This window comes from Rana temporaria, chromosome 8 (assembly GCF_905171775.1).
Source record: "Rana temporaria chromosome 8, aRanTem1.1, whole genome shotgun sequence".
In the NCBI taxonomy this organism is placed as follows: Eukaryota; Metazoa; Chordata; class Amphibia; order Anura; family Ranidae; genus Rana; species Rana temporaria.
This window is the reverse complement of record NC_053496.1, coordinates 27,426,309-27,446,557: the sequence shown is the minus strand read 5'-3', so window position 1 is coordinate 27,446,557 and position 20,249 is coordinate 27,426,309. Positions and strand designations below refer to the sequence as shown.

The window sequence follows — 20,249 nt, the reverse complement described above, 5'->3', positions numbered from 1 at the left end:
AAATCCAATACAGCTCACCATCCAAATAACACCATTCTTACAGTAAAGCATGGAGGTGGTAATATCTAGGCATGTGCACACTGAAATATTTTGTTTTCGCCTGAAAAATAAATTAGTTACTCACAAAATTAGTTTTCATTTATTTTGTTTCCAGCTAAACTGGTCATTTCTGGTCAAATGTTCCACCCACAAGCTATAGTAGAATTCTAGATCTGCTCCGCGGTCTCTGTGACCGCGCCCATGGACTCGATGTCCGCCGGTGTCCTGCGATCGGGTCACGGAATGGCAGAATGGGGAGATGTCTTTGTAAACAAGACATCTCCATATTCTGCCTAGTGACATCTGGTCTGCTACTTCTCATCGGGAGCAGAGATCAGTGACGTGTCACATGTAGCCAGGCCCCTAACAGTTAGAATCACTCCCTAGGACACACTTAACCCCTTCCTCGCCCCCTAGTGGTTAACCCCTTCACTGCCAGTCACATTACCACAGTAATCAGTATTTTTTCATAGCACTGATCACTGTATAAATGTGAATGGTCCCAAAATAGCAACAAAAGTGTCCGATGTGTCCGTCATAATGTTGCAGTCACGATATAAATCACTGATCGCCGCCATTACTAGTACTTTATAAAAATGCCATAAAACTACCCGCTATTTTGTAGAGGCGATAACTTTTGCGCAAACCAATCAATAAATGCTTATTGCGATTTTTATCAAAACTATGTAAAAGAATACATATCGGCATAAACTGAGAAAAAATTAGTTTTAAAAAAAAAAAAAAAAAAAAAGGATTGGGGATATTTATTATAGCAAAAAGTATAAAATTTAGCTTTTTTTCAAAATTGTTGCTCTGTTTTTGTTTATAGCGCAAAAAATAAACGGCAGAGGTGATCAAATACCACCAAAAGAAAGCTCTATTTGTGGGGGAAAAAAGAACATGCATTTTGTTTGGGAGCCACGTCGCACGACCGCGCAATTGTCAGTTAAAGTGACGCAGTGCCGAATCGCAAAAAGTGCTCTGGTCTTTGGCAGCCAAATGGTCCGGGGCTGAAGTGGTTAAGAATCTAAAAGCCTGGTCAAACAACAAAACATCTTGACCATCTCTGCATACTATGTATCAAACTGTAATCACATTTGCTGTTTGGATACATGTGTTAACGAGCAGGTGTACCTAATAAAATAGCCACAGAATATACATATATCTCTTCTGGGACTAATTAAAACAGATATTAGCCGGGATATGGTAGAACAATTGCACATTTTGTTCCCTTATGTACATTTGCAAAGCCAAGTTTAAAAATTTATAAAAAATTATAGTATAATTATACTGTAATTATACAAAGATGTAATCTAGCGGTTTTATACAGCATAACAGAGAAAGAAAAAGATGGCTCAGTTTAATAAAATAAGCCATCATTGCCACAAGAACTCATTTTTTCCTTTTAATACGGGAGTGTCTTTTTTTTTAAATCCTGTTTAGTAATTCACCAGCAATTAACCATTAAACATTACAGTTGCTTTGCAGCCTAAAATGTGTTGTTTTATTTTATTAATGACCTATAAAAATACAGTAGATATATACAGAAAAAAAAAAAAGGACTTTCAGCCCTGGTTCACACTGGGCTGCGGGAGTGAAGCCGTGCGAGTTCAGCTGAACTCGCATGATTTCACTCCCGCTGGCAGTCCCGATTTCGGACGCAATTTAAGAGACATCTGTGCAGGTTTCTGCACAGATGTCTATGTAAATCGCGGCCCGAAATCGCAAAAAGTAGTACAGGAACTACTTTTTGAAATCGGTGCAGCGCCGCAGATGCGGGGTCGCACCGATTAGGACAGTGTCATTGCCGACAAATGCAGCCGATTTGAGATGCGATTTCACATGTGAAATCGCATCTCAAATCGAAGGAAATCGTACCCAGTGTGAACCTGGGCTTAAGGTGCGGAAAAAATAGGATTTTTGTACTCACCCTAAAAAATCCTTTTCTCTGACGTCCATGGACAGACACAGCTTCCTTATATTCTTTAACTGTAGGGTTATGTTCTCTCCAAATAGACGAAACATAACCCTACAGACAAAAGTATAAGGAAGATGTGTCTGTCCCTGGACGAAAGAGAAAATAGGATTTTTGTACTCACCGTAAAATCCTTTTCTCTGAAGTCCATGGACAGACACAGCTTCCTTATACTCTTGACTGTAGGGTTATGTTCCGTCTATTAGGAGAGAACATAACCCTACATTTAAAGAATATAAGGAAGCTGTGTCCGTCCATGGACAAAAGAGAAATACACAAGATTGTTAAAGTGGTTGTAAACCCTTACAATCCACTTATTGCTACAGGTAAGCCTATAATAAGGCTTACCTGTGGCTCCCCCGGATATCCCCTGTATCTGCATGTTCCGATGTCATTATGTGCCGATGTCATTACTATACACAAACACTCTCAAATGACCAAAGTGATATCAACCTTCCCTCTAGGCTCTACAGAGTACTTTATGTATTGGTGCTCCAACACAGGGTATTTTGGTTGCCCTAAAAACTCTGTTACAACTTTAACTAAATCCTGTCACCAACCTATAAAAATTGCTTGTAAAAGAACACCTTTTAAAAAATATTGTTTTAAAGTTGGCAGCTACAAATACTGCAGCTGCTGATTTTGAAAATGAGGATACTTACCTGTCCAAGGCACCCGTGATGTCCTCACCCGAAGCCAACTCGTCCGTCAGCTCCCAGTTGGAGGCGCCAGCATTTTTTTGCGGCTTTACATCCTGGTTCCCTGTCGTGCTGCATATTCTGACTGGCCGCTGCTGTCTTCTGGGACCTGTGTATCACCCAGAAGACAGAGAGGGGATGGAGAAGTGGCTGGACATGACGTAAATCGCTGCAGATTCTGCGCCGATCTATAGCCAGAAGAGGGAGCAAACCCCTGTATTGGACAGGAATATGCTCCCCCTCCCCTGAAAGGTGCCACATGTGACCCCGGAGGGGGGAGGGAGAACCAGATAAGCGGAAGTTTCATTTTTGGGTAGAACTCTGCTTTAAAGTGGTTGTAAACCCTTACAGACCACTTTTACCTACAGGTAATCCTAGATTAAGGCTAACCTGTAGGTGCAAGAAATATCTCCTAAACCTGCACGGTTTAGGAGATATTTGCAAAAAAGACAGGCACTTATGTCTATGGCGCATGCGCTGTAGACAAAGGCGCAGGCGCACGGAGCATGCCGTTTCTAACAGCGATCATGCTGTGACTGGCGGCTCCCGCACGCATGCGCGGGGGTGTCGTCATCGCGGATCCAGCCAGTCACAGCGCCGGAGCTGCGATACCCGAAAGACACCCAGGGAGAGACGGAAGCGACAGAGTGGAACGAGGACCGCTGCAGGGGCTTCGATGTCAGGTAAGTGATTTATAATGAGCTAGTATGCCTTTGTCTTGCAGGGTGTATTTTGTTTTTCAGAGGCTTTACTTCCTCTTTTACGCAAATATTATGATGTGTAGGCTTGACTTCTTCTACTTGTTTTCCTGTTTTCTTCCACTCAATTACTCCACTTGCCTTAAAATATGAAACCCTGCTGTGATCTTTTGATACCCTGGCTTACGCTGAGTGTTAAAACAATTTCTCATCACAACTACAAGTTGTCCCTTTGGGTTGTTCCTGCTAAAATATTGATTACACAGATAAAGTGATTTCTTGAATCAGTTGACTTGCCTGTCCATGTACTTTTTTCCCCCTCCAAATGATGTTACATTACTAACTTGGCATACATAAATGTGTATGCTCAGACATTATAAAAATACAGGAAATACATTTATAATAAGCAACAAATGTTTCTGGCAGAATGGTAAATAAGGACAAGCTATCACCCTTTGAACTTTAGTTGCTGAGAATTATCTCTATACATTTCAAATTGCATAGAATATCTGTACAAGTGCTGAAATAATCCACAGCACTCCCTAGCATCATGGGAAGTGCCTCTGCACATGGGATTTAAGGTCAAGGCTGCAGATGTTTATGTTAACACAGAATCCGAAAGGGCTATATTTTAGAATAAGCCAATGCACACATTATGCGGATTGGTGAGAAAACTATATCAGAGTAAAACAAAACACCATCTGTCCAATCCATTTGTTGAAAATGTCATATGCAATAACCATGCCGATAGAGATGAATTTCATTATACAAAATGAAATAGAACTAATGTATCACCTATTTTATACATATAAAAACCTTATACTAAAAAGGGAATGATTAAACAAATCTGCAAAAATCTAAATTGGTGTTGTAGCAGCAATAGACAGTCATGACAATAAACAGGCCGCAAACAGGCAACTGTGATTAAAGGAACACTAAAGGTTTGTTTTTTATTAGATCAATTGATTGCTGTAAGCTAGAGCATTTAAATATCTATCACTTACCTCGTTTTTCCTTTTGACCTCCAAAATACAGTAATCCAGGTTTGAAAATGCCATTTCCTGTCACACCTCTTCTTGCTTTCCACCAGCATCTGAGCCGTTTTGCATGGTGGAAAGCAGAATGTGCTCACCCCCTCCCTATGACTACAGCCCTGCGTGAAGATGCTCTCTTATCCCTCACAGGCATGGAGGCTAAGCCTAATGGGAACTGTAGTTCCCATTAGGCCGTGATGTAGCAAGAATGAATGCGCACCGCAAACCATGAAGTCAGTGAGAATAACGATTCAGGAGTGCTGGAGGTGAATAAAACAGCTCGATTTCAACAGGTATCAAACTAGTTATAATGCAAAACATTACTTTTTACTTTATCAGCTACTGTCAGACTTTAATTTAAGAGGAAAATATTTTTGTCTTTACAACCCCTTTAAGTGTAGGCATAATACAGGTAGCTGTGACAATGGATAGACATCTAAAGGGCATGGTACTGTAGCAATATGCAGGCATAGTATACAGTGTTGTCTATGTAGTTTATGCGTGGGTTAATTTTTGATTACTCTGGGATGAACTATGGATCGTGGTGCATCAGCCTCTGATTGTGTCCGTTCCCTTTGGAGGGTATATAGGGGAAAGGAAGTTGTTCCCCGGAGCTTTTTCCATGGGAGGCAGACTGAAAGCCACACATTTGATGTAATCACTGATATGCAGATTACAGGAACTTACAGGACCTAAGCAAGTAAGCATGGGAAAAGAGAGAGACTGACTAGCATCCATTTGAGAAGTGTCAAAGCTACAGGTACGTTCGCCAACAATCAAATATTTCTCAAATGCTGCATTACTGAACTATATGGAACCTGTCACCCAAGTGGCAAGCACGAAATACAATGAACAAGCTCTGTTATTTAGCACAATCTGGTCTTGTCATCAGGGTCGCCATCTGGAATTATGGGGCCCCTTACACAGCTTTAGGCATGGGCCGCCCCCTGGATAACTGGGGGGGTGCTACCGCCTCAAATTGAGAAGCGGGGGGGGGGTGCCGCCGCTAATAGAGAAGCGGGGGGGTTTGAATTGAGAGGCGGGGGGGATGCCACGAATTGAGAAGCAGGGAGGGTGCTCTGCCGCCGCAAATTGAGGTCGGGGGGCCCCTGGGGACCTTTAATAATAAAAAAATAAAAATATAAAGACCTCTGGGCCCCTTACAAAAAAAAAGGGGTTGCCATCCGGGCCCCTTACAGGTGTACTGCCTGTACCCCACCGATGGCGGCCCTGCTCATCATTATATGTAGAAAAATCAAGTGTGTGCTTTTACAGTACTGTGAATGCTGACAAGGCATGAAGTGTAAAACTTCTGTGACAATGAATTAGGAGAAAGCATAACATCTGCATAAAGAATGAGCAGCCAGTTCGGGAGAAAGACCAGTGGTAGCCAGTGACTGAGGTTCTGTTGGAGGGGTGGATTTATTCCCTGTTGAAACCCACTTAGGTCTCACTGCAGAACTGAGCCTTCCAGAGACTGAGCCTGAACCATGAATGTGCGGGACTCGCAAAGTATTTGGTGGCTTCCCTCCCATGCCTTTGGACTGAAACAAGTAGAAGTGTACTGTATGTGTAGGAACTGGTGGAGGATAATTTGTGTTCTGCACGGTCAGCATCAAAATGTCTCTGTGGTCAATGTTAGGATAAGTGTTCCTGGCGGGAAGATGACATGCTCCTTCTGGTGTGGCGGTCTGATCAATGGCCCAAGAGGTGTTCTCTCACACAGTAAGCAAATAAAAATATTTGTTGGCAATTCCGCCATGCTGCCAACACATTTATAAATAGGTAATACATTTCAGGTACAATGATCAAAGCCTAATCAAGTTTTCCAAACCACAAGCAGCGATCACTTTCTCCCTCTGACTATCCTTCCTGTGGTGAGAGGAAGAGGAGGAGACAAAACAGCCTGCATTAGGACTTTCTCTTTTACAGAATAGGTTCACGCCACAGTGCAACTCACCAATCCAGTTGGCTGGAAGGAGCTCCCAGTGGCCTAGAGCCCAAGTATTCTTATTGATTAGCTAGAGTCTATGAGTAAGATCCTAGATATACATTCAGTACAACACCTTAATACTTACAACTTTCACCATATCAGGTATGATACCTAAGTTGGTTGTGTAGCATTATAGTCAGTGATATAAGCAGGGAACCTAGGTACTTATTTCTCTTCACAATTTAAAATTTAAAGCACCAACTCTAGCTTGGGTGAACAGTGGGTAGCACCACCCTATTAAAGGACTCAACTTTTTTCCCCATGTTTTGAGCGGTCTTTTAGCCACTTATATGAGGCACGGAACACTCTTACTCCTCTCTTCTTATCCAGCAACAGGCAGTCTTTAATGATGCAGACATTTTCTTGCAGCATTGTACCGTGTGCGCAATGCAGTAAAGATGCATGCCCAGTGGGTAAATCTATTACCTTCTGGGTTTATACAAGTTGACTGAATGACACCAGGGGCTATTTAACCCAGAAAGGACCCAGGGCTTGACCACAAAGTGGCGAGTTTGCACAAGACAGAGTTGGGGAGAGGACTAGAATTGCAAGTGAAAGTGGATGATTTTTTTTATGACAAACTAATGCTGCGTAATAAAAAAAAAAAAGTATGACAGGAGTTGAGCTTAAAAATGATTTCTCACCAAGACTCTCCATTACTTCCCAATGAGTGGTTGGGTAATGAGGTAAGGTATTGCTCCTTCGAAGTGTGCCGTGGCAAGAGTTTGATAGTTTTGTATATGTTTAAGGTCCAGCTCCAGACAATTTTTTTTTTCTATCATGATCTGACAGAGTGTAACTAGGACAGAAAAGGTGGGGAATCTCTTGAATGGGTTAAAAAATGTATAAAAAAAAGTTAATTATTAGGTCCATCAGCATGATGGATAGTGCAGATGATACTGTACATCATAAAACATACAAGCTCCTGTGCACGGGTGGATTGTTCGACAGTTAGTCAATATTCCGCATGGGAATTTCCACAAATATCAAAACTGGTAACAGTGGCCTTGCTGCCCTTCAGGGACGGGGAACATCCTAGCAGAGAACAAAAAGAAGAAAAAGAAAGGCGCACCAGCCTAGTGTATTAACGTTTGACAGTTTAATAAATAGATAAAATAAAATATAACTACTCACAAACGAGATGGTATAAAAGGCTTGTCAACGATATGATGATGAATACCCCTCGAGCCACAATCCCGGATAGGGGGGAAAGAGGTGTGTCACTTCCGGCAGTGACACACCTCTTTCCCCCCTATCCGAGATTGTGGCTCGAGGGTTATTCATCATCATATCGTTGTTGACAAGCCTTTTATACCATCTCGTTTGTGAGTTGTTGTTATATTTTATTTTATCTATTTATTAAACTGTCAAACGGTAATACACTAGGCTGGTGCGCCTTTCTTTTTCTTCTTTTTGTACTGTACATCATGCTAACAATCTTTAAGTTCCTATTCATTCTATAAGAATAGAAAGTTTGAGTTATTTAGCGCATCTTCTGAAAAAAAAAAAAAAAACCTGCATGAGATCAATGAATCACACAAATATTAAGAAGCGATATGATATGAACTGCAGGGAGCAGAGATTAAGGTAAATTTAATGAACTTTCCAACTTAAGCAGTTTTGGTGCTTGTTAGCATTAGTACCTAACGAATTACTTGCACTTGTTGCTTTTAATAGTCCTTGTGAAGTGGTCCATTTAGGGGAATTTTAATAAATGTCAATGAGATCAGCATAAAGTTAAATTATGTTAAACTATGCTTGGTTATTAAATAAAAAACTGGAAAATATTACAAACATCAGCTTGTACATTCGTTTTTTCCTTACTTTCTTCTCTTTTCTGCCTTAGTTTTTCTTTCCCTTGTAAGCATTTTTTATACAACAATTCACAAGATGAGAAGAAAAACAACTGACTATGCAAAAAATAAAAAAGTTAATAATTCACCTTAAAACTGGGTATGCTAACAAAGAACTGCAAATCTAATCATGCCTGGTATGGCACAATGCCACCATGCTTATTCATGATCAGCGGAGGGCCCTCGGTTACCAAACGCACCTCAATTTTTCTATTTTTCAGTAGAGCGGACAGGTTTTATCTGTTGCTATCCTTTGTGTTCCCAGATGGAGATTCCACCCTATACTGTCCAGCAGTGACAGCTGTTTCTCTGCTAAGGCCTATATACCATCATAGATTGTCTATAGCAGGGATATGCAATTAGCGGACCTCCAGCTGTTGCAGAACTACAAGTCCCATAAGGCATAGCAAGACTCTAACAGCTACAAGCATGACACCCAAAGGCAGAGGCATGATGGGACTTGTAGTTCTGCAACAGCTGGAGGTTCGCTAATTGCATATCCCTGGTCTATATATTCCTATGGAGCATCCAACCTAAGGTGCAAAACCACAGAAAACCAGTCTCTCAGGCAAGCAACACCAGACATTGCTAGGACAAGAGCAGAAGCAGATTTTCTTGAAAGGGTCAAGAAAGGTGTCTGGTGCAGGTTTAAACCCTTCACTGCTCCACTCAACCTAAATCTACTGTAGAGTTCCAATTTACAGCAAAACTTTAATTTTTTACTAAGATAAACAATGATGAGTAGCAGAACCAGCTCAAAAATAGAAATGGGCACATGAATGAAAAATGATATGGTTCATCTATTTTGCATCCTAACATGGTCATCAAAAAGATTGGAGTAAAGAAGCACAATGACGTCACACTGCACAGAAGTAGTGATCAGATGTGCATTATGTTGTATTAAAGGTATCTTGTATTGAAAAATAAAATAAAAGCTGCCACTGTAGACCTCCCTTTTGGCTTTTAAGTTGATCTAATGCTTTTAGTAACCTGACCTGAAGTATTATGCAGACTAGAATTCGCTCTTATTTTGCCGATCTGTATGTTTGTTCCAGGTAAAACTAGCCTTTTCATAGGGAGTCAGCAATGGCAGACTTGCCATCATTCTCTCAAAACAGGTTTCCTTTCATGTGCAGTGTAAAAAATAAAAAGGTACACCATCCCACCATCCCACTTGCAGGCGTCAAGGTTCAGACAACGAAGTATAGAGGTCTGTTGAATCCTCCTTTTCTTTTCATACATTTGCTTGTATTTTTGTTTCTGTGACATATTTATGTCATATTCATTAACAAACCCATCTACTTTCTTAATAATAGTATCAAGGAGCCAAAACCTATGAACTATGTCATTTCTACCTCCTTTGCGATTTTTCCCTCCAGTTCCTCAGCTGCCATCTGCCTTTCCTAAACTACTTTAAACTCTTTAGCGTCTTACTTTTCATCATCATGCCTCTCCTTTAGCTTAACAAGGGAGCAGAAAGAGGACCAGTGTTTGGGGGAGGGGGGACATGGAGCAACGCCTGTTGGGGATATGAGTGCTCTAATCACCTCCTCTCTCGTTCCCTGGAGGTAGAGCTGGAACATCTTCATTCTCCCCACCTGTCTGGGGACCTGTTCCAACTCATCTTCTCCACATCAGGTTCACATTATATATGTACAGCTATGTTTGCTAATTACATATGCATGCTGTACTTCCTGTTTATTAATTTAGTACAGTGATTATGCATTATAATAATAATAATAATAATATATATATAATATAACCTCACACTCAGTGTAAAGCTGACCACACACTGTAAGGCCTCGTACACACGATAGGTTAACCAGAGGACAACGGTCTGAAAGACCGTTTTCATCAGTCCAAACCGATCGTGTGTGGGCCCCATAGGTTATTTAAACTTAGGTTAAAAAATAGTCAACTTGCTTTAAAATTTAACCTATGGATTGGTAACCGATAGGTCAAAACCGATCGTTAGTATGCAAAACTATCGGTTAAAAACCTGCACATGCTCAGAATCAAGTCGACGCATGCTTGGAAGCATTGAACTTAGTTTTTTTCAGCACGTCGTTGTGTTTTACGACACCGCGTTCTGACACGATCGTTTTTTTAACTGATGGTGTGTACGTACGACGGACTATCCCTCAGCTTCATGGGTTAACCTAGGACAACGATCCTTCAGACCGTTGTCCTCTGGTTAACCTATCGTGTGTACGAGGCTTAAGACGTCTGTCATTCACCACAGTGGGCGGAATGAGAAAAATCACTTGGTTTCCCCATTAAACCAGCATAGATGAATACATTTCTCCTGCCGGCTATTGCAGCAGGCAGAATACCTGGACAGGTCTGCCGAAACCTCAAATTCATCAGGGAGGGGGATCCACACAATGGCCCATGCGTTATTCACTCCTGGGCCCTGTAATTTTTTTTACCCCCAGTAAGTATTGCATATAAATATTTTTAGCCAGCTGGTAGTAATGTGGGAGCCAGCTAAAAGGCAACATTTTATTTTTTTTTCCATTTTGGATAGAGCAATCTGTGTCCCATCGGGAAGATTTCTCTCACTTCCTGCCCCATAGCTGAAGAAGGAAGTGAGAGAAATCCCTCCAAAGTGAGGGAGTCTGAGGTGTCACCAGAACTGGTGTCCCTATTTGAAGATTTGCCCTCTATTGATGTTCTGATGGCAACCTAAAATTTGGGATTCTCTTTTACTTTTGATCAGAATGATAAACAGGACAAATAGAGAGGGTGAATCTCCGTAACAGGGGCAAAGATAGCATAAATAACGGACAGATGTTCTAATCCCTCTCCCCTATATCTGACATTTTATGAAAAGTTCTTCCTTTAATTATATTTTAAGGTCTCTTGCACACTGCTGCCTGAAAATGCTCAGTTTTCAGGCATACGTGTTTTTTGTTTTTGTTTTGTGTTTTAACTAATTTTCATGCAGCCAACTGTTCTCAATGTGCCTGTACACAAAGGCCAATAAACATGCTCTGCATATTGATCAGTAAAAGAAAAAAAAAACACAAAATACAGAAATCTGTGTTTCCGGTCACAATTTTTCTGTGTATATTCAAAAATACACATCACTTGATATAATATTGGGACTTGATGTCATTGATCATTTTTTGACAGAGAGACATTTTGATGTTTGAATTTATATGTATTTGTATTTATATATTTTTTTGTATATTTGTACCTATATGTAGTGGTAATTTCTCCATATGATCACTTCACTTATGATTGACTAACATATCACTGAGTGGTCTAGCGCCCTCTATTATCCTTTCATTAAAAAATACGCACAAATGCCACACTTCACTTTATTTGTAAACGCGCAAATAGTCACAAGTGATATACAGTCCATCCTTACGTTTTTCCTGCCAGGAATGTTTGATGTTTATACATGAGTACAGTGTGCAAGAGGCCTTACTGTTTCCTGTTTTTTGCCGATTTATTGGTACAGCAAACACATACTTCGTATTCTCCCTTTACGTGCAGGTAGGTGCTTCTGCTAAAAATCTTCTGTTCAGTATCCCCTTCATAGTGACTGGATATTTTCCTGAACACCTGTCTTTCAGCATTTGAAAGTTAGCAGCAGCAGCAGCCAATAAAACTCATTATTGTCTCATAGTGCATCACGTTCTATGAATAGAGCTGTTGAATGACAGATCTCCCCTGCTCATTTGCGTGTTGGGACCCTTTGGGGTAAGACCGCGCTATATTAAGATACCTTGCAACTCAACTCATTCACAGAACATTAGGCACTGTGGGTCAATGATAATACAAGTATATGTGAATTAGGGCGGGGTAGCATTGCAACTTTTCTACGTAGCAGACACTGTTATTAAAGCGGAGTTCCGCCGTTTTTTTTTTTTTTTTTTTTTAAGTCAGCATCTACAAATAGTGCAGCTGCTGACTTTTGATATATGGACACCGCGATGTCGGCACTCAATGTCGATCTGTCCCTCGGCTCTTGGGTGAAGGTGCCACCATCTTCGTTAAGGGAATCAGGAAGTAAAGCCTTGCAGCTTCACTTCCTGGTTCCCTACTGCGCATGCGGAAGTCGCACTGCGAGATCCCACTGGTCCCTGCTGTCTTCTGGGACCCGTGGGTCTCCCAGAAGACAGCAGGGGGGATGAAGTAGGTGCCGGGCGTGGCGTTGGTCGCCGTGGCGACCTATGCCCAGAAGTGGGAGCAAATAGCTGGATTACACAGGTATCTCTGCCACCCCCCCGAAAGGTGGCAAATGTGACACCGTAGGGGGGGGGGGGAGGATTCCGAAAAGTGGAAGTTCGCTTTAACTCACAGCTCCAGAAAACAGCCGCTCAGGGCCATACCTGGCAGCTGTGAAGTAGGAACTGAATGGATGAGGTTTATTATAAGCAGCTGCCTGCAGATAATGGGACACGCACCATTACGCATAAATAATGTGTTTGGTGCTGTATCTCTGCCAAAATAAAAACTAACCCCAAAACAGTATATAACCCCATCAGGTTAGTATTTGCATTAAAAACAGTCCTGGGATTTTAAGGCCACCTGGTACCTTGTAACCCTTTAAAAGGTATTTGCAGGCACCTTTATATTCATACATGTCAGTTTACTTTCAATAAGTTGACCACAAATAGTTTATAAATTTCCTCCCATTTTACAATACATACACAGGTCATTGTAAGAGCTTCATTCATACTGGCTAAATGGAATGGTCAGATTAGGTGTCCCTTTAAATTAACCTTGCATGGGTAACAAGGGACAGTATAAATATCTATACCAGCAGAAGAAATAGTTCCAGGACACAAAGTCTCTTCAATTTTACTGTGGTTTCTAACCATATCAGACACAATAGAGTGCCTATCAACGGGTAATTATTTTATTCATGACTCCACTGGGTAATATACAACGTCACCCTGAGCAGTAATCTGCCCCAGCTTCACGCTGGTAGAATGTAAAGAGCCGCAACTGTGTGTTGTAATTCATTAAGGACTTTATAAAAGGCCCATAAAACCATTTATCTTTCCATTTCTGGAATGTTTTAGAGATGACAGGAGAGTAATGACTAATCATAAAATTGTGACACCTAATTCTGGGCTGAGCAAATATAAAACAGATTAATTAGAACTGTTCCATCTATCGGAACTGAACTGATAAAACATTTAGAAAAGTCGCTCTATTAAACATATTGCAAATGTATTATTTACAGACGCACAAAGATTTTTCATGCAAAAGGTATTTTTCTTCAGCTTTGGACAAAAACGGAATAACCACCGATTTCTGTTTCATATTCTAGCTATCACTTTTCCCCAAATTTATATATTATGAAAGATTATTATTATTATTATTATTTTTTTTAACAATCAAGAAGAAAGCTACAAAATAAGAAAATATATGAAAGGGTACAGCTTGTGACCCACTTAACCTAAATTGAAATCTGGCTTATATTATAGACTAAACTGAAGAGCCACTGCAACAACGGGAACCCACAATGAACTGCTTCAGCTGGAAATGCCAAGGAATGTCACATCTGTGATGTCAGAAGGTTCATTTAAGTTAAAGCAAATGTAGTTTCAAGTGATTCAAGGGGAATTTTTTTTCTAATAATAATAATAAACATCTCAACAGCTCTGTACAATGGCTATGCAGGGAACAGCCCTGATCCTCCTCCTCCTCTTGGGTCCCTCACCTGTGCTCCTCCCACCCTTTAAGAACCCACATAGCAAGCAGCTTGCTATGGGGGCACTCATAAGGTATCTATCCCAAGCCACGCTTTTATGTGTCCTTTGACCCGCCATCAGCTCTCTCCTTATTGGCAGTTGATCTCAGTGAGGAAAGAGAGAGAGAGAGAGAGATAGATGGAGAACCACTGCTCTTGGGCACAGCGCTGGATTAGGGGGCACTATGGAAGGGGGGGTAGTGCAGAGAATGCATTAATGTAAAAAACCTTCCCTTAAAAAAAACTACCTTAAAGGAGTTGTAACTAGGTTCCTTTAGCTAGTGCATTGTTGGTTCACTTACCTTTTCCTTCGTTTTCCCTTCTATATGTTTTTTTTCTTTGTTTTCTTTGTCTGAATTTCTCACTTCCTGTTCCTCCTCCGTAAGCTGTTCTGGCTGACTAACCCCCCAGCCAGAACAGCTCGAATGATGGGGGCAAGCTTACTGAGGAGAAACAGGAAGTGAGAAATTCAGACAAAGAAAAAAAGAAGGGAAATTAAAGGAAAAGGTAAGTAAGCCAACAATGCACTAGCTTAAAGGAACCCATTTAGAAAATAAAAAACAAGCCTTTACAACCCCTTTAAGCTAAACACCAGGAATAAGTGAAAATAAGCATTCATCCAAGGTATGCATTCTTAAAAAGAACATAATTATATCCAGTATAACAACCTAAATGTGTTTTGACATCAGCCTTCTTATAGCTCCTGCACAGTAGTGCTCTGGTTGGAGAAAGGAGGACAATACTGACAAATGCCATCAAGACACAAAATTACAAAAAGGTAAAGTTGTTATCAAAAGAGGGAGGGGAGAGAGAAATCTTCCAATGGTTCCGGAGACAACCATTTTTTGATTTTCTGTCATCTACCATCATGTCGTCTCTGGGACAGAAACATTTCCACCATTACCATGAAAGCAAAAAAAATAAAAAATAAAGGGCGTTTTGCACACTCTACAAAACAAAAAATGTATTTTCATGCAAAGTATACAGTATTAAAGCATTTCAAGCAGTTCGAAGACCAATTTGGGAAACATCTACTGTATATAGTATCTTAGGTTAGAACAGTAGCCCTCCTTGCCAAATGGCTTTTCGTGTTAGTAAAAAAAGTAACTAAAAACAAAAGAGCCAATTGCCAGGTCCTCTCATTGCCACGTCTGAGGAGTGTAGAAGGGATTGGAGCGCCACAAATTGAATATGCATCAAGAAACTCTATATTGCACATTACAAGAGGACAAGAAAGACATCTAATGCATTTCAGGGGCTCCCCCTATACCAGGTCTTTTAAACCTGGCAACACTGGAAAAAGGGTACTGGACAACAGACTTGATACAAGATGTGTTTTTTGCATTCTTTTGCCCAGTCATGTGCAATAAAGACTTACTGGACTCATAATAAATCTCGCTCATCTTTTTTATGTTCTTCATATTACTTCAGGGGCCCCATGGATATCCTAGGTGACTAAGAGCTGCCCCTAAAAAGTGGAATTTTAAGCCCAATCTTCTCTAAATTCAGGTCCAAGGCCCCATCAATACATTTTGTCAAAGACTGCTATGTTTAGCAGACACACACTCCAGCTAGTCTTGTCAAATTTGATCTTCTGTGCCCTTAAAAGAAAATGGCAGGTGTGGTACATTCATTTTCAAATTTAAAAAACAAAAAAACAGCTTCCATATTTTTAACCTGAAAAGGTAGGATAGGCCCGGGCAAGTTTGTTCTCAGTCTATTCAGTGTTATATACTGTATGTCTCAGTATAGGTATTTTTATACAGTAGGCCTGCAGTTTGCAGAGGTGCCTTGACGTGGAGGCGTGGTTTCCATATATAGTTGCAAATGTATTAACTCTAATCTTATTAAAATGTTAGAAGTAGGTTTTAATTTGGTCCCTTTCTCTATATGGCAGGGATTAGTGCTGAAAAAAAATTCTTTACATTATGCAAGTCATGTAAATTTGCCTGATAAGTACCGCCACACGCACACACACACACAGTAAATGAAAGTAGCAAGGAATAGGCTAGTAATCATCTATTAATGATAAATACTTCACATTTGTTTACAGAGGATTAGGTTGTACATCCAAAAGCACCCTGCAGGGTATGAGGAGGATGGCAGAACATTTTGTACCGGAACACTACCACAAATTCATAAGAGAGCCTAATGACAGCAATTAACTGTACTTACTCGTTTCTCTCCAGATTTAACAGCAGTTCCTCCTCTTTAGATCTTAGTAACAGTCTTAGTCTTGATGGATGACCCTTAAAAAGCAGAAATTATATTATTAAGAAACAGGTAAGGAGATAAAAGCATAGAACGTGCGATTACATCATTGGTTGTGGTACACTGCAGTCAAAGATACATCTTTAGAGAGCTACCCCAGCGAAGACTTCTTAAAAGGTTTGACTAATATCTGGGAAATCAGCATTAATAGGCAACATATAGTATGTATCAAAGACTCAACAATATGTTTTCCTCAATAATAGTGATGAAGGATTTCTAAAAAACACAATAAACGAAACAGTATTGTTCGTAAGAGTTTTTCAGCTTGACCTTAGGATTTTTGTAATTTGTTATTAGTAATATGTCATGCTGTGTATCCCATTATCTGCTGGATGATGCTGAAAATTCTCCCTGCAGTGTTTCCCCTGCAAATACTGTCCCGAGCAACTGTCTTCTGGCGCTGTGAAAGCTAACTGCAGCTGCTGCTACAGAGAAAAAAAGTTGTCTGGCCCGCCCCGTTCCGCTTTCCCCACTATTCACAGAACTTGTATTACTAAACTCCCACAATGCATTGCAATCAGTGAATGGGTGGTCAAGCAGTTGAATGACAGGATATCAATGCTTATTCACAGAATGCAATCCATGGGATGACAAATATTCCTATATATGATCCCACCACTCCTTTAAAAAATTGTGCAATGATTAGATTAAAATAATGGACAGCACAGACACATACCTGCAAGGCTGGGAGCAGAGAAAATTACCCATGCAAATATTGTGAGGTGAAGAGACTCTGGCGATAGATGATAAAATGTCAAAAATAATTATTTATAATAGAATAATTAATTAGTTGTTCTGTGCTTTGGTAATAATTTACTTTACAGGTCCTAGGTCAGTGCCAAATTGGGTACTCAAATTCCAAAGTTTAGGAACCCCTGGTTTATTGTAACCAATCAGATATAAGGTGGGGCAGCATCGTGGCCAAGTGGTTAGCAGTTCCTCAAAGCAGCACTAGGATCAGCGGCTTGAATCCCAACCCCGGCACTACCTGCAATGAGTTTGCATGTTGTCCCTGTGCCTACATGGGTTTCCTCCCACACCCCAAAATACATGCTGGTAGGCTAATTGTCTCCTGTCTAAATTGGCCCTAATAGGTGTATTAGTGATGGGGAAACTGTACATTTTATATATTTATTATTATAGTTTGCCTCGCAAATATCCAAGAAAGCCTTTAATATCCTGGTTTTCCTGATTACTTTGGACGACTTACACCAAAGGAATGTGTGATTGTAAACTGACCAAGTCTTTGAGGGGTCATATTGCAAAGGGAGTTGACTTGGGGGTTGTCCATGCCTTATACACAAGCCTAAATACCACAGCCCAAACTGGAATAAGTTAGTCTCACACCAGAGCTTACAAAACATGCATGCATCTGAATCTGGTCGGCCATACTGCGTAAAATCAGGGGAACTCCATGGTGAAACAGCATCTTTAGTTAAAGTGGATGTAAACCCTTGCATATACCAAGTGAAGTGAACAGCCTCAGATGATACAGCGATTAAACAAATCTCCCTAAATAAAAGTTTTACATGTATATCTGCTGTCTTCATCTTCCGATACTGTTTGGAAAGTGCATGTCCTGTTAGAATTTTCTCTTCCTGATTCACCTGTGGGAGTGAATTTTTGCCATACACTGTGAGACAGCGGATTGGAGGAAAGGCACACATCCCCTTCCCCACATATGCAGAGCTTGCCTGTGATTAGTTCAGCTTTGTGCTAATCTATAGGTCCCTCCCTTACACAAATGTCAGGCTCCAGTCTGGAGACCTTGTCAGAAGTTATGAGATGGATAACAGACGAACAGAGGAGAAAACTACTTAGGGCTATGAAGAGCGATAAGGAAACACTGAAGGAATACGCTCCCAGCTCAAATTTCATGAATCGCTCTCTTAACTCTTTGATATAGTTTAATTAAGTAGAAGAGATGAAATGTAATATCCTGTAACGTAATTCTTGAAATAAATAAAGAATTTATAAAAAAAATAATAATCATGAATTGGGTTTACATCCACTTTAAGTATTCATGTCATATTTTCTTTATCTGTCATTAATAAATGTTATACTTAAAGTATTTGTGTTATCTCTCTTTGCACATATTGAACACAACCACAAAAATGTGACAAAACACTTTAAAAGGGTACTTAAAAACTTGGGCTTTTAAAAAATATATATATCCCACAGTGCCCTATATGCAAAAAATAAAAATGTTGCTACTTTTGGCAATCAACTTCTCCCTTTTAGGGCTGCATGATACGTTAGAACATGGTAACAAAAAGTAGACCAATTGCTAAAAGCAAGATGGGACATTTTCTCAGATTTTTAACTCCAATGATAACATTATAGGGTTTAGAGTCCAATAATGAGTCTATGATATGTGTAGTACCTAGATACATGGGTGCTCAACCTGTGGCCCTCCAGTTGTTGCGGACTACAAGTCCCATCATGCCTCAGCCTTCGGGAGTCATGTTTGTAACCATCAGCCTTGCAATGCCTCATGGAACTTGTAGTTCCTGCAACAGCTGGAGGGCCACAAATGACCTAGAATGACAGTCATAAAGACCTTTACCTAGATTCAGGTACGTATCTTAAAGCATTTGAGCTACGCCGCCGTAAGTTAGCGAGGAAAGTACATGATTCACAATGTACTTGCCTGCTATGTTACGGCGGCGTAGCCTAAAGCGGGCGGGCGTAAGAGCGGCGAATTCAAATGTGTGTAAGGGGGGCGTGTTTTATGTTAATAAGGCTTGATCTTAAGTTTTTGACGTTTGTGTCGGGAGCCTACATTTCCCAGTGTGCATTGCGGCTAAGTACGCCGCACGGGCCTATTGATTTTGACGTGGACGTAAACGACGTAAATCCCGATTCACGGACGACTTACGCAAACGACGTAAAAATGTAGAATTTCGACGCGGGAACGGCGGCCATACTTAACATTACTATTCCATGTAGGGCCAAGCTCTAACTTTAGGCAGCCTAACTCTAACGTAAACGGCGTAAAAATACTGCGTCGGCCGGGTGTACGTTCGTGAATCGGCGTATCTACTCATTTACATATTCTACGCCGACCGCAATGGAAGCGCCACCTAGCGGCCATCCAAAATAATGCAATCTAAGATAGGACGGCGCAAGCCGTCGTATCTTAGATATGTTTACGCGTATCTCTGTTTGAGCATACACTTAAACATAAGTCAGCTTAGATTCTGAGTTAGGTCGGCTTATCTACTGATAAGCCGGCCTAACTCTTACTGAATCTACCTACTTGTGTATTTGTACAAATTATCATATACTTTATGAATTCATCCAAATTAAAAATAATTTGGTGTTCATTCTGAGAGATAGATATGGTGCTGATCGGTATTCAAAACAGATCAAAAGGGTTTGTTTATCAGGGTAATTACATGGCTTCATTGAAGTTAATGTTCTTGCAATACATAAAGCAGAACTTGGCATAGAATCAACATAGACCATAAAATATATATTTAAAAATGAAATACATCAAATCTGTCTGCATAAATATCAGCAATAATTAGCATATTTTCACAGCAGTAAACACATTTATTCAGAACTTACAAAATGACACCACTGTGTCATAAAGAAGTCAAATAACTAGATCATTGAATGTACAAGTGACACACTGCATGGTGCGCTTTCATAGAACCAGATCACAAGCCAACACCTCTCTCAGGCGGTAGGGAAATGTACTCTTGCTTAGGGTAATGTTCTAAATTTTCTGCTGTTTTAAGCATGACAAATGTCATCAACATATTTAACCATGTGAGCCCTGTTTGCGCACACACTTTGACAGTGCAGTTGACAAACATTTAAACACATAATTACAGTTGACACTTGGGAGAAATCAGCACTTAGAAGGAATTGATATCAAATGCTCCCTTTGACAACATTTGTGAGTAAAGTGTGCATCGGATGCTTCCAAGGTAATCTGTAACCCGTGTTCAAAGTTTTTTGTTTGCATGCTTC

At 40.4% G+C, this 20,249-nt stretch overlaps 1 protein-coding gene across 1 annotated transcript in view; it reads right to left on the bottom strand.

Moving 5' to 3' along the window:
* The window catches only part of ADAM12 (ADAM metallopeptidase domain 12), a 706,349-nt gene that overhangs the window by 512,466 nt on the left and 173,634 nt on the right, over positions 1-20,249 (bottom strand). Inside the window, exon 3 of the mRNA XM_040361428.1 lies at positions 16,176-16,249. Coding sequence (XP_040217362.1) covers positions 16,176-16,249 — 74 coding nt within the window. The remainder of the gene's footprint in view (positions 1-16,175; positions 16,250-20,249) is intronic.